This window comes from Neofelis nebulosa, chromosome 14 (assembly GCF_028018385.1).
Source record: "Neofelis nebulosa isolate mNeoNeb1 chromosome 14, mNeoNeb1.pri, whole genome shotgun sequence".
NCBI lineage: Eukaryota > Metazoa > Chordata > Mammalia > Carnivora > Felidae > Neofelis > Neofelis nebulosa.
The window spans coordinates 48,097,885-48,112,306 of NC_080795.1; the positions used below are offsets into that span (position 1 = coordinate 48,097,885).

The 14,422-nt window shown below is 35.8% G+C and overlaps 1 protein-coding gene across 1 annotated transcript in view; it reads right to left on the reverse strand.

Annotated features, from left to right (window-relative positions):
• Positions 1–2,071: 2,071 nt before the first annotated feature.
• Positions 2,072–14,422, reverse strand: part of RRM2B (ribonucleotide reductase regulatory TP53 inducible subunit M2B) — a 36,113-nt gene continuing 23,762 nt past the window's right edge. The window contains exons 7-9 of the mRNA XM_058698730.1: positions 7,465–7,569; positions 6,054–6,167; positions 2,072–4,818 (exon numbers count right to left, since the gene is read on the reverse strand). Coding sequence (XP_058554713.1) covers positions 4,666–4,818; positions 6,054–6,167; positions 7,465–7,569 — 372 coding nt within the window. The 3' untranslated portion in view covers positions 2,072–4,665. The remainder of the gene's footprint in view (positions 4,819–6,053; positions 6,168–7,464; positions 7,570–14,422) is intronic.

Here is a 14,422-nt window from a genome sequence, read left to right on the forward strand (position 1 = left end):
AATGCTGTGTCCCACCAAAATTCATGTTGAAACCTAATCCCCAGTGTGCTGATGTTTGGAGGTGGGGCCTGGGTGACTGGATCATGAACAGGGTTAGGGCCCTTATGAAAGAGACCTCAGAGAACTCCCTCACCCTTCTTCCATGTGAGTACATAGTGAGTAGACAACTGTTTATGAACCAGGAAGCGAGACTCACGGGACACCGAATCTGTCAGCACCTTGATTTCTCAGCCTCCACAACTGTGAGAAGTAAATGCCTAATTTCAGCCCCCCAGTTTACAGTAGTTTTCAATAGCAGCCCCAATGGACTAAGACAGGAGGTAAATGTTTACATGGATTTATAGTAAGGAGATCCAATTTGTCTTACATGCCCTTTTCTCTGGCAGCATTTGGCTGCTTATTGAGGGAAATATGGAAAAACTGATTGTCATGTTTGCAACAGGGTGGGGAAATCTCCTTGACTTTTCTATGTATGGTATAAATGCAGAAGAGGAACAGAGTTCAGGGTATTGGTAAAGTACACATATTACCCCTAGTAATATTATGTATTGTGGAATCTCAGCTGGATATAAAGAGACATGGATTGGGTGAAGGCAGATGAGAGGGAGGACTGGGGGAATCCCACTTATGTCAAAAGAACAGTGTGTGTGTGTGTGTGTGTGTGTGTGTGTGTGTGTGTGTGTGTGTGAGAGAGAGAGAGAGAGAGAGAGAGAGAGAGAGAGTTGAACAAAGTAATACCAATATGTATTTATCTGTATGTACAAAGAGAAAACATATAGATTTCTTGATTAGGGTAGCCCCTTCACTTATAAAGAAATACTCTTACTCAAAAAGGACACACACACAATGATGTAGCTATGATACAGTTTATTTCAACACACTAACCCCAAAAAATAACAAAACAACCTATTTCTTTGGGGGAAAAAAACCCCCAACATTCTACATATTCAGGGTTGGCTTGATTGACCACAATGCATTTTAGCAAAAAGACTTAGGTACACCACACCTAATAAAGCTCTCTATATACACAGTAAATACCAAATAACTTTGCTAAATTACCAGACATTTGGAAAAAAACAAAACATTATTATAAAAGAATCAAATGCACTAAGTTAACAATCTTGTGAACTTAGAAAAAGACTTGAATTGTTATATTTTTATCTGTACAAAAAAATCAATCTCTATCCTTCCATTTTTACCTATATTTTCCTTAGACCCCAAATTTGAAAGCTTAAATCCTTTCTTTCTAAGGCCCTGGGAATATCAAGTTTTCCTTCAAATTTACAGTCATCTAAAAAGGAGATTATCTAAAGGCTGGGAAAAACAAAGGAAAACTAGATTTCACTTCTGTACCACTCATGCAGATTCCACTGAGAAGAGCTCCTGAGTTGGCTACCAATTCATGCAATTTAGTTCAAAAACATAATACCTGATTATAGGACTAAACTGGCTTTTATGCAGCTCAGGAACAGATTTCTTTATCACTGAAAATCAGTTAGCGACATTAAGCCCTTAGCCTAATCCATGCAAATGCAATTTGGGAATTCTATGACATGGAAGTTAGCATATTTAAATGTAAAATACAAAGTTATGAATATTAAATAATATGTGTTTTAAATACGCAAACTGCTATGTTTTCTCAATACAGTTGACCCTTGAAGAACATGGGTTTGACCTGCACAGGCCCACGTATATGTGGATTTTTTTCAATAAATAGAGTATAGTACTGTAAGTGTATTTCTCTTCCTTATGATTTTCTTAAAAACATCTTTTCTCTAACTCACTTTATTGTAAGAATACAGTACACAATACATACAACACACATAATATGTGCTAATCAACTTGTTTGTGTTATTGGTAAGGCTTCCAGTCAACAGTAGGCTATTAATAGTTAAGTTGTGGGGGAGTCAAAGGTTACATGTGGATTTTCAACCGTGCGGGGGTTTGGTGCCCCTAAGTCCCATGTTGTTCAAGGGCCAACGGTAATCACTTTTTATGAATAAAAAATAAAATGTCAAAAGAAGAAGAAAATTTTGATATTCCAAAATGAGACACTAAGACATGACTCGAGTAAGCTTATAGGTAAAAACAATTGTTTATTATTGTGTGTAACTGAACAACAAAATAGCTTTGTCTGAAAGCACTGAATCAAACTGTCTTCCCAAGTCCTTCCAAGTCATGATTCTATATACTACAATGAAGTTATTTTTAATAAGTGCTGTCATGAACTACAAGTTTTTACATTCCTAAATAACAAACTTAACTTTACTATAGCAATGACTTAAGTACATGTGCTATTAAAAAAAAGTTGTAAACATACTCTGAATTTCTTTACCTGTGAGATAGTATTAAAAGGCAATTCCACAATTTCTTCATTCCTTAAGAACTAGGAACCAAAATACTAAACATAATAAATAAATATGTAACCTGAAGGCCTGGAAAAGGATATAGAACACTGAATATAATAAACCAGTGTATTAAAAATCCAGTATTTCAGTATTAAAACTTCTTCTCAACACAGTTAGGTTTATTGCTACTATAAATAAGCTTCATATTAAGGCACCTGTCATTACCTATGAGAAAGATCTGGATTCAAAACAAAGGGAATATGCACTGAAAACTTTTTTCTTTCATTCCAATATTATTGCAGATATTCTCAATTTATAATGTTAAGTGTTTCTACAGTAGTATACACATCTTTGAGCATACTACCTGAATATAGGTAAATAATTTACATAACACCTTAATAAAGTACATGATACCTGAATGAGAAAATAGGCAAAATCACATCAAGATGGATGTAAAGGACTAAATACAAGAAAGATGATAATCTCTAGGGAAAAAGAATTCTACTGCAAGGACAATGATAAGAGCCCACCTTGGCCAAGTCATTTAACTTCTCTGAGCCTCACTCTCTCCTAGCAGTAAAATGTCAATATTAGCTGTCAAGCTTATAAGGCTGTTGTGTGATCACGTGATATGATGTAAAACCAGCTGGCCAACCATGAAGCACTGAACAAACTGAACAAATGGCACTGTCATAGGCCAAAATATCACAGGCTTCTGACAGTTTCCTTAACAAGGTTATGGCCTGGTCCTCTTGCATCCACTTGAGAACTCCCATTTTTAGTCATTAGAACGTTGCTGAATGAATGGAGCAAAAATTTATGCAAAGTGAAAAACCTCTAAATTCTAGGTTGCAGAATGTTATAAAGCAGTTTGCTGTTAAGTGGGGAACCACACTGTTTTGGGGGCTCAGGCTACCTCTTGGCTCTTCCTAACGATAAAGAGGGGTCCATGGCCTTTCCTCACTGTCTCCTCTGCAGAAACCTTTGTCTCCCTTGCCATCTGCTATTGTGCAGGATGCATAGTTCCATTATTAGGACTCTACCTTTTAACAGCATAAAAGAGTTTGAAGAGTATTAAAGAAGCACAGCTGAGGTCAGTCTCAGGTACATTACTCAGCTCGGCACAGATATGAATGGTTTAGTAAATCCCTCCAGGTCTCCTTTGCCTAGTCCACAAGTCCTTCCTCTGTGTACAAAATGGTTCTAGGGCAGCCTTTTCCAAACTATATTCAGAGGAATACTAGTTAGGTGAGATGTTAACAGGTAAACTACAGATCTTTGTTAAGTAAGTCTGGGATATGCAGGGAGAAATAAGTTTTACGTCCTGAAGAATTTCTCTCTTTGAGGTACTGACTATATACTTCAGAGAGGAAGAAGGGAGGATAGCATTTCCCAGGTTCATCTGACCACAGAATCCCATTTTTCCCCACAAAATATCTAGAGGGGCTCACAGCTTTTAGAACATTCTTGGGGAAATGCTATTCTAGCTAATTCACCCAGAGTTTAAACATTTCAGGGCTAGCTATGTCTGGCAATTGTTACCTTTTTGATTTCTAAAGGAGCAAAATCATTTTACTTACAAGGTCAACTGCCAGGCTGATCTCCCAAATTTCACTTCATAAGTGTCCTGCCCAAAGCAACTGAGAACTAAATTTCCTTGACTACATGCTGAGGAATTTGAAGAAGCAATTCTCAAGTTAATGAGAATTCTAATTTTTAAATGAAATCTTTATATTCTCCCTCAAACATTAAAATATAAACATCTAATTCTAGATCTTAGAACCTAGAATCAAAATTACTTTGAGGACAGGGGAGCATTTTATCACAACATCGCCATACTTAAGACTGTTAATAAGTAGTAATGGTGTCGGTCGTGGCTAAGCACCTATTTTGTGGCTTAACCCTCATATCCACATGATAAATTTAGGAGCTACTATTACACCCACTTTAAGGATACATACATTGAAATTTAGAGAGATTAACTGACTTGCCAAGGATCACACAAAGCAGTAAGGGCAGAATCTCAAATCTGACCCCTCACCTCATGCTCTTAATCACTACATATCGCCATCTTATATTTTCGTGACAAAACAATAGAACTGAAGTCACATCCTGAATGTCAAATGGGAAAATTAGAGTGTATTTCTATAAATCCAACTTATTGAAATTTGGTTTTGGATTTCCTTTTAAGCAAACTTGTGTTGCCTAAGGGAGCTACTTTGTTGTTTTGTTTTGTTTTGTTTTGTTTTTTTGTTTTTTAAAGCAGAGAAAAACAGACTGCTATTTACCAGTGATAGGTTTATCTATGGGGAGAGTTCTAAAAATCTGCATCCAGGGTGAAGACATTATCTGTAGTTTCTGCCATAACTGCAAAACGTTGATACTCTGCAACTCGTTTCTCAAAGAAATTTGTTTTCCCTTCCAAAGAAATGTTTTCCATAAAATCAAAGGGATTTTCTGCCTGAAAAACCTAAAAAGAAAAGAAGTGTTATTAGACATTCTGAAGAAGCCAAATTACACCCATAAGAACAACAACACATAACTAACAAGGCTTCTCATTAAATACAACTTAAGCTTACATTTCCATGCTAAGAAGTTAAAACCTATAATTTCTAATTACCATATACAGTACATTGTAAAGTTCCATGAATATCCAATTATGGTGAATACAACATGACCACTTAGTATGTATTTACTGTATGTCTGATAGTATTTTAAGTGCTTTATGTATACCAACTCATCAACAATCCTTTCTGGTAAGTATTATTATTATCTCCCTTTCGTAGATGAGGAAATGAAGGTAGAGGTTAAACAACGTGCTTAAGGTCACAGAGCTAGAAAGTGGCAGAGCCAGGATTCAAACCCAGGTAGACTGGCTGCAGCCTCCATCTGTTACGTCATGTGAGAAGCACACGACTTTATGAAATTCAGGTATATTATCTCTGATTAAAAAAAAATGAAAAATAACTTAAAAGGCAACTGAGTTCAAAGGACCAAATTATGACAGTTAATGTCTTCCTAATAACCATTTGTATTTAAAAGTATAAACGTTTGGATGCACCAATCTCACTAAATACGTAAAAGGTAAACACGTTTCTTTTTTATTTTTATAAGCTTATTTTATTTATTTTGAGAGAGAGAGAGCACACATGGGAGGGACAGAGAGAAAGGGGAAGAGAGAGAGAGAGAGAGAGAGAGAGAGAGAGAGAGAACCCTAAGCAGGCACTGCACTATCAGCAGGGAGTCCAATGAGAGTCTCAAACTCACGAACCATGAGATCATGACCTGAGCCAAAATCAAGAGTCAGACACTTAACCTACTGAGCCACTCAGGTGTCCCATAAGTTAAACAAGTCTTTAAAAAAAGTATTAATGCAAAAATTACAACACAGACCCATGAGGATTTATGAGGGTAACATATATATATACATATTAAATCCAATTAAAGATAATCCTATTAAATACCTGCAATTATTACAAGTAATTTATTGAACTTATTAATTCTAAGATTTATCAGCTTCTTCCTTCTGTTATGAATTTCAAGTTTCAAAGGATTTTGCAAAACAAATTTGTTCATGCAAAACAAGGCTGTCACAGTAATTTTAAAAAGTAGACTGATGTGATACAAATGCTTTCAATGAAATATAGTATTTTAGTGGTCTTACTAACATTTTAGCTAGTAGTAATAAATTTTTAAACATCTTACCTTTGAGAATCCAAGTTCCACAAGTAATCTGTCAGCTACAAACTCAATATATTGTTTCATCAAAACACAATTCATTCCAATGAGGCCAACTGGCAAGGCTTCTGTTAGAAACTCCTGAGATACGAACAAAAACAGAATCAAGTACAAAGACAGAACAATAAATAAGTATTTTCCAAATAAAAACAGGGTATTAGTTTTAATCTTCTAAGTCCCTGAGGAAAGTTCACTAGGGTAAATTCTTGCAACATGGCAATATCCATTTGTTTAAAAATGTTTGAGGTTTTACTATTCACAGTATTTCACATTCTCAAATAGCCAAAGTAAACTGAAACTGTCAAATTACTTATATTTTACAAAGTAGTATATATAGGACCTAAATTCACAGACTTTCCAGAGAGAAAAGAAGGCATACTTTGTCCTGAAATATCCGGAAAAAGATTCACCAGAGATGATCACTGTGGGGAACATGGTTATGGAAGGGGATTAGGAAAGAGAGAAACACATTTAACAAAGAAAATGAGAAAGAGAAATGGATCTGGGGGTTAAACTGAACTCCAACTATATTGAAAGACAGTGGCAAAGTGTTAATCGAGAAAAAAATAAAAATACTAACCATTTGGATTTAGTTCTCAAAATGATTAAAAATACTAAAATGAATTTCATTCCTTTTCACCCCTCCCAATATGAAAACTATGGCTATTGAACTCTATGGTATTTTTTTTAAAGAGTCAAAAGTTTTTATTTTCAAATGATAAAAACATTAAGTGGAACATCCAGGTCTTTGTAGTCAGAAATTTTTACATTCTATAAATTTTTACTATTTGTGAACTCATTGACTTGTTAATTCTATAAACATTTGGTGCATGCTTCGAGCTAGATACACTGCTTAGTTTTGAAAATACAAAACAAATAAGAAACTATCACTTCCCTCCAGTAGCTGAAAATCTAAAAAATATAAAGCTGAAATGATTAAAATAGTTTGCTATGGCACAGAATGTGACAGATCAAAGGGACAGAAAAAAAAAATCCTGAAATAGGTTTTAATATACATAAACTTTAATATATCACATTTACTTAGTAACCAAATTATAAACTGACATAATAATTGAAATGCATCATCTTTTCATAACATACATACATAAACCTTAATGTATAACATTTACTTATGAACCAAATTATAAATTGACATATATACATAAACCTTAATGTATAACATTTACTTATGAACCAAATTATAAACTGACATAATAATTGAAATGCATCATCTTTTCGTACTGTCAGGTTGACTATACAAAATTACTGATATTTGCTTTGGCTTATAAGTGGCAATTTCAAATGAGTCAACCTAACACAATAATTACAAACATCAGAGAAAAAGAGATGTGCTAATCATATAAGCTACCCTGCTTACCTGCTCAATTTCAACAGCATTAACAATGATCTCCCTGACCCTTTCTTCTGATGGCTTATTTACTAAGTATTGAAACATCAGGCAAGCAAAGTCACAGTGAAGTCCCTAAAATAGAAGAAAAGTACCACTGTCAAAGAACGTCTAATTTTCACACAGTCATGTGTCAGGCATCATATAAGTAGGTTCTAGGGATGCAACACAGAACTTATGGAAGATAAAAGAATTCATAGTACCAGGAACTACTTTCCTTCAAATCTCATTAAAATGCCAATTATAATAGCCTATCATGAAAATTTTTCAGTGCCAGCCAATCTTAATTCATAAACATGACAGATGAATTAATCAACAACAACAATAAAAATCTGCAACCAAAATCGTTTCAGAAAGGAAAACAAAGCAAGGGCTAGAATGAAAATTCATTAATTTCTAATGTATAAAAAAAATTAAAAATCATTGAAAATAATAAGTATTTAAAGAAAAAGGTGAGGGGTACCTGGGTGGCTCAGTTGGTTAAGTATCCAACTTTGGCTCAGGCCATGACCTCATGGCTCATGGGTTTGAGTCCCCTTTCTGGCTCTCTGCTATCAGTGTAGAGCCTGCTTTAGATCCTCTGCCCCCCCCCCCACTTGTGTTCTCTCTCTCTCTCTCTCTCTCTCTCTCTCTCAAAAATAAACAAACATTAAAAATAATAACTAAAAAAATAAAGAAAAGATGAAGCTCATGAGATTTCAGAAAGACATTTATCTTAAATAAGAACAGCTCAAGATAAAAATAAATTTAGTGCAATGAAAATGGAGACTGAAGAATTAAGAAAACCATTTGAAGCTATACAAAGCAGAAATGACACTGCAGATAACCAAAGAAAATAAACTTGTGAGATACCTTGAGAACAGAATGGTTATGCAAATACAAGAAATCGTAGAGAGCTTTAAATAGAGAACAGAGCAAGGAGATCCAACCTACAGTGATCAGGATTCCAAAACACAGAACAGATGGTAAAAAGCTGAAAACAAGAGGAGTAATTGCAAAAAGTCAAAAGAAAAAGAGAGAGAGGCCAGAGACAGAGAAAGATGATGCAGTGCCAAACAAAATTAAGCTAGAGACTGACCTCAAGGCAGAGTCAATGAACATTTCTAAACTGCAAAGAAAAAGAAATAATTTTGTAGGAGGAGGAGGGGCAGAAGGCGGAGGAAGGAATGTGCACTTTAAATCAGAGTTTACTTGGGTTTTTCTAAATAAATCAGCAAAAACCAAAGACAAATTAAAGATAAGACTCAAATCAAAGGTTGTATTCCAAGGATTATTTACCTAGTTATCATTCCCAGAAGAAACCATCAAAAAAGCCCCTTTGAACAGCTAATCTTAGAAGATTTGCTAGTCAAACATTTTTCCCAGACTGGACTCAAGAGGATACTTCAAATTACCAAAGGCTGAATTTCAAATAAACTGTGAAAGCTGTTACAGAAAGTGTTGATTAGAACTGAGAGCTAGCTACCTATTACAGAGATGAGGAAATCAAAGGTAGGCACTCATTCTGCTAAATCAATAAGTAGATAAAATTAATTTTGAGGTTTAAAGTAATTCCAATCAAAATTTCAATGGGATTGTTTCTAGTTAAAAAATTATGGAGCTCCTGGGTGGCTCAAATGGTCAAACATCTGACTCTTGGTTTCAGCTCAGGTCATGATTTCACAGTTCGTGAATTAGAGCCCCACATCGGGCTCTGCACTGACAGTGTGGAGCCTGCTTGAGATTCTCTGTCTCCTTCTTTCTCTCTCTGCTCCTCCCCTGCTCTGCCTCTAATTCTCTCTCTCTGTCTCTCAAAAAAAAAAACAAAAACAAAAAACAAAAAACAAAAACCCCACATTAAAAAAAAATCTAATCTGAGGGGCACCTGAGTGGCTCAGTTAAGTGTCTGACTCTTGGTTTCAGATCAAGTCAAGATTTCAAGGTTTGTGGGTTCAAGCCCCATGTTGAGATCTGCACTGACAGCATGGAGACTGGTTTGGATTCTCTCTCTCTCGCTTGCTCGCTCTCTCTGCCCCTCCCCCGCTCACACACATATGGATACTCTCTCTCAAAAAGTAAATAAACATTAAAAAAATTAATCTGAGACGAGAACTTAATTATTTGAGCTACCAAAAAGATATAATTATGTAATGTGATAGAGGTCCAAATTATTGTTACAATGGCAATCCTATCACAACAGAAAAATGTATAAAATTAATGTTACATATCTTAAGTTTGCACAATATTGTATGTCAAATACATTTCAATTAAAAAACTAATCTGGGGTGCCTGGGTGGCTCAGTCGGTTAAGCATCTAACTTCAGCTCAGGTCATGATCTCATGGTTCATGAGTTCAAGCCCCACTTCGGGCTCTGTGCTGACATTTCAGAGCCTGGAGCCTGCTTTGGATTCTGTGTCTCCCTCTCTCTCTAGCCCTCCCTCACTTGCACTCCATCTCTCCCTCAAAAATAAATTAAGGAAACATCACAAACTTAAAAAAAAAATTAATCCTTAAGAATATATGGGCAGAATCTTATAAGAACAATTTTAATAGGATTTAAATTTTCAATAGGATTTAATGTTATGGGATTTATCCTAGTAGTTATCAAAACATAAAAAACAACAATAATTAAAATTGTTTGGCATGGAATTTGATAGGTTAATGAAAAGAAAAAAATAGCCCCCAAACAGATTTTAGTACACTTAAAAACTTTAATATATAATAAAAAAGCCATCACAAGTCAATGGAGAAAGATGGATTACTTAACAAAAAGAACTAGAAAAATTTCCTAAGAGTGTGTGAAATAAAGTTAGGTTAAATTCTAACTTATCCTATATTTGTACCAAATTCTATACTTATACTAGACAAATTCCAATTGTATTAAAGTTAAATGTTCAAAAGTCAAGAGGAAAATATGTGTGATTATTTAATTATCTCTGGAAGTGGATCACATCAATTTCAGGGTTTTGTATGTTAAAAGAACAAATAAAATTGAAAAGCAAAGGACATGGCACAAAAACAGACACTCAGATCAATGAAACTGAACAGAGAACCCAGAAATGGACCCACAAACGTATGGCCAACTAATCTTTGACAAAGCAGGAAAGAATATCCAATAGAATCAAGACAGTCTTTTCAGCAAGTGGTGCTGGGAAAATTGGACAACGACATGCAGAAAAATGAACCTGGACCACTTTCTTACACCATACACAAAAATAAACTCAAAATGGATGAAAGACCTAAATGTAAGACAGGAAGCCATCAAAATCCTCGAGGAGACAAAACAAGAACTATTGGGACCTAATCAAAATAAAAATTTTTTTAATGTTTATTTATTTTTGAGACAGAGGGAGACAGAGTGTGAGTGGGGGAGGGGCAGAGAGAGAGGGAGACACAGAATCTAAAACAGGCTCCAGGCTCTGAGCTGTCAGCACAGAGCCTGTTGTGGGGCTTGAACCCACGAACCGTGAGATCATGACCTGAGCCAAAGTTGGACGCTTAACTGACTGAGCCACCCAGGCGCCCCTGGCCCCTGGACATAATCAAAATAAAAAGCTTCTGCACAGCAAAGGAAACAATCAGCAAAACTAAAAGGCAACCGACAGAATGGGAGAAGATATTTGTAAATGACATGTCAGATAAAGGGTTAGTATCCAAAGCCTATAAAGAACTTATCAAACTCAACACCCAAAAAACAAATAATCCAGTGAAGAAATGGGCAAAAGACATGCATAGACACTTCTCCAAAGAAGGCATCCAGATGGCCAACCGACACATGAAAAAATGCTCAACATCACTCATCATAAGGGAAATACAAATCAAAACCACAAAACCACAAAACCACCTCACACCTGTCAGAATGGCTAACATTAACAACTCAGGCAACAACAGATGTTGGTGAGGATGTGGAGAAAGAGGATCTCTTTTGCACTGCTGGTGGGACTGCAAACTGGTACAGCCACTCTGGAAAATAGTATAGAGGTTCCTCAAAAAATTAAAAATAGAGCTACTCTATGAGCCAGCCATTGCACTACTAGGTATTTATCCAAGGGATACAGGTGTGCTGTTTCGAAGGGACACATGCACCCCCATGTTTATAGCAGCACTATCAACAATAGCCAAAGTATGAAAAGAGCCCAAATGTCCATCGATGGATGAATAGATAAAGAAGAGGTGGTATATACATACAATGGAGTATTACTTGGCAATCAAAAAGAATGAAATCTTGCCATTTGCAACTACGTGGATGGAACTGGAGGGTATTATGCTAAGCGAAATTCGCCAGTCAGAGAAAAACAAATATCATATGACCTCACTAATACAAAACAGATGAACATAAGGGAAGGGAAGCAAAAATAATATAAAAACAGGGAGGAGGACAGAACATAAGAGACTCTTAAATATGGAGAACAGAGGGTTACTGGAGGGGTTGTGGGGGGGGGGGCTAAATGGGTAAGGGGCATTAAGGAATCTACTCCTGAAATCATTGTTGCACTATATGCTGACTTGGATGTAAACTTAAAAAATAATAATTATTATAATAAAGATAAATTTAAAAAAATTTAAAAAGCAAAGGACAAACTGGGAATGTATTTACAATAAATATGACACAATATTTTATATAATATTTATGCATAAATATAACAAATTCAAAAAACAAACATTTATTGAAAGAGCCCCATCAGTCACTGTGCATTGGGAATGTATATCAACAGAAATAGAGGCAAAAGACAAGAATAGATAAAAGGGAAAAAAAAATAACAAATAACTAATATCATTATGAAAAAAAGTTCAATCTAAGTAGTAATCAAACAAATGCAAATAAAACCAAAAATAAGAAACCATTACCCCTATCAAATTTGTCAAATATTTAAAACAGGAATCCAAATTTTGGTGAGGTTATGGTAAGAAAAGACACATTCATACATTGCTGGGTAGGGCTTGCTATAAAATTTCCGGGAAGAAATCTGCAAATAAATATGGATAATCTTTAAATGTTTAAGCCTTGGGGCGCCTGGGTGGCGCAGTCGGTTAAGCGTCCGACTTCAGCCAGGTCACGATCTCGCGGTCCGTGAGTTCGAGCCCCGCGTCAGGCTCTGGGCTGATGGCTCGGAGCCTGGAGCCTGTTTCCGATTCTGTGTCTCCCTCTCTCTCTGCCCCTCCCCCGTTCATGCTCTGTCTCTCTCTGTCCCAAAAATAAATAAAAAACGTTGAAAAAAAAATTAAAAAAAAAAATAAATGTTTAAGCCTTATAATCTAGTAACTTTATGTATAGGCAATCTAGCGTAGGAAAATCATATGAAATTGGGACAAAGCTCATATACAAAGACATTCATTTTGCATCATAGCAAAAGAACTAAACAAAAAAACCCAGAAATAACCTGAATTCCCAATTATAGAATAGTGAAATAATTGATACATTCCTTCATTAGAATATTATATATCTAACATAACTACTCTTTCTAAAATTCCTTAATTTCATAGAAAAATGTTCACAATATTCTAATAAATCTCAGCTCATAAAAATATGCAAAAAGCAGAGTATTTTAAATCATAAAATTATGATGTTCATATATATCTACATAGATTTAAATGTAGAAAATAGTCTAAAAAGAAATACAATGAAATACTAAACGTGGGGCGCCTGGGTGGCGCAGTCGGTTAAGCGTCCGACTTCAGCCAGGTCACGATCTTGCGGTCCGTGAGTTCGAGCCCTGCGTCGGGCTCTGGGCTGATGGCTCGGAGCCTGGAGCCTGTTTCCGATTCTGTGTCTCCCTCTCTCTCTGCCCCTCCCCCGTTCATGCTCTGTCTCTCTCTGTCCCAAAAACAAATAAAAAACGTTGAAAAAAATTAAAAAAAAAAAAAAAAAGAAATACTAAACGTGGTTATCTCTGTGTTAAGATTGAGTGATTTTATTCTCTGACGTCTCTATAATCACCACATAAGACATTTATGATAAAAATTATTAGAAATTTAAAGACATGAAATAACAAAAATTATAGAAAGCATTTTATGGCACTTAAAGAGTATTTTCACACATACTCGTTCATTTTATTTTAACAAAATCCTATCAAGGTTTATAGTGGAAGAAACTGAGGCTCAGAGAAGTTAACAACTTGACAGTGTCACTTAGAAATAAGCTGTCCTTAGATTCTCTGCCACTCTTATGTGGATCCTGAGAAACTTAACAGAAACCCATGGGGGAGGGGAAGGAAAAAAAAAAAAAAAAAGAGGTTAGAGTGGGAGAGAGCCAAAGCATAAGAGACTCTTAAAAACTGAGAACAAACTGAGGGTTGATGGGGGGTGGGAGGGAGGGGAGGGTGGGTGATGGGTATTGAGGAGGGCACCTTTTGGGATGAGCACTGGGTGTTGTATGGAAACCAATCTAACAATAAATTTCATATACTGGAAAAAAAAAAGAAAAGAAATAAGCTGAGGGGCCAGGTTTAGTGCAGTCAATAAATATGAACTGAAGGCTGTGATGGGCTAAATCTTGAGAACAGAAAGACAAATAAGACAAGGTGTTGCACACAGGGAGCCTAGAGTCCAACAGAGGAGAGAGGAATAAAGTACAGAATATGTACGGACTCTAATATAGGGACAGGTACCAGTTTCAAAGGGATACATAAAGGAAAGAGTGGTCCATTCTACCTAATTGAGTCAGGAAAGTTTTGAGTTGTCACCTGTGAGAAGGTAATCAACAGATGGAAAAGTTGGTAGGAAGATGGAAAGGGCAGTGCAGGCAGATGGAGACAAGATTTAGTTACTGGTTGGATATGGCTAAGAAAGAAAGAATGCAATCTAAAATGACTCCCAGAATTCAAATTTGGATGACTGGATAGAAGGTAGTATCATTCAATGATACAGGGAAAACCGAAGAATGAATCTGGGAGAAAAGGGATGCATTTTATTTCTGAAATATTAGGTTTGAGATATCTGTGGAGCCTT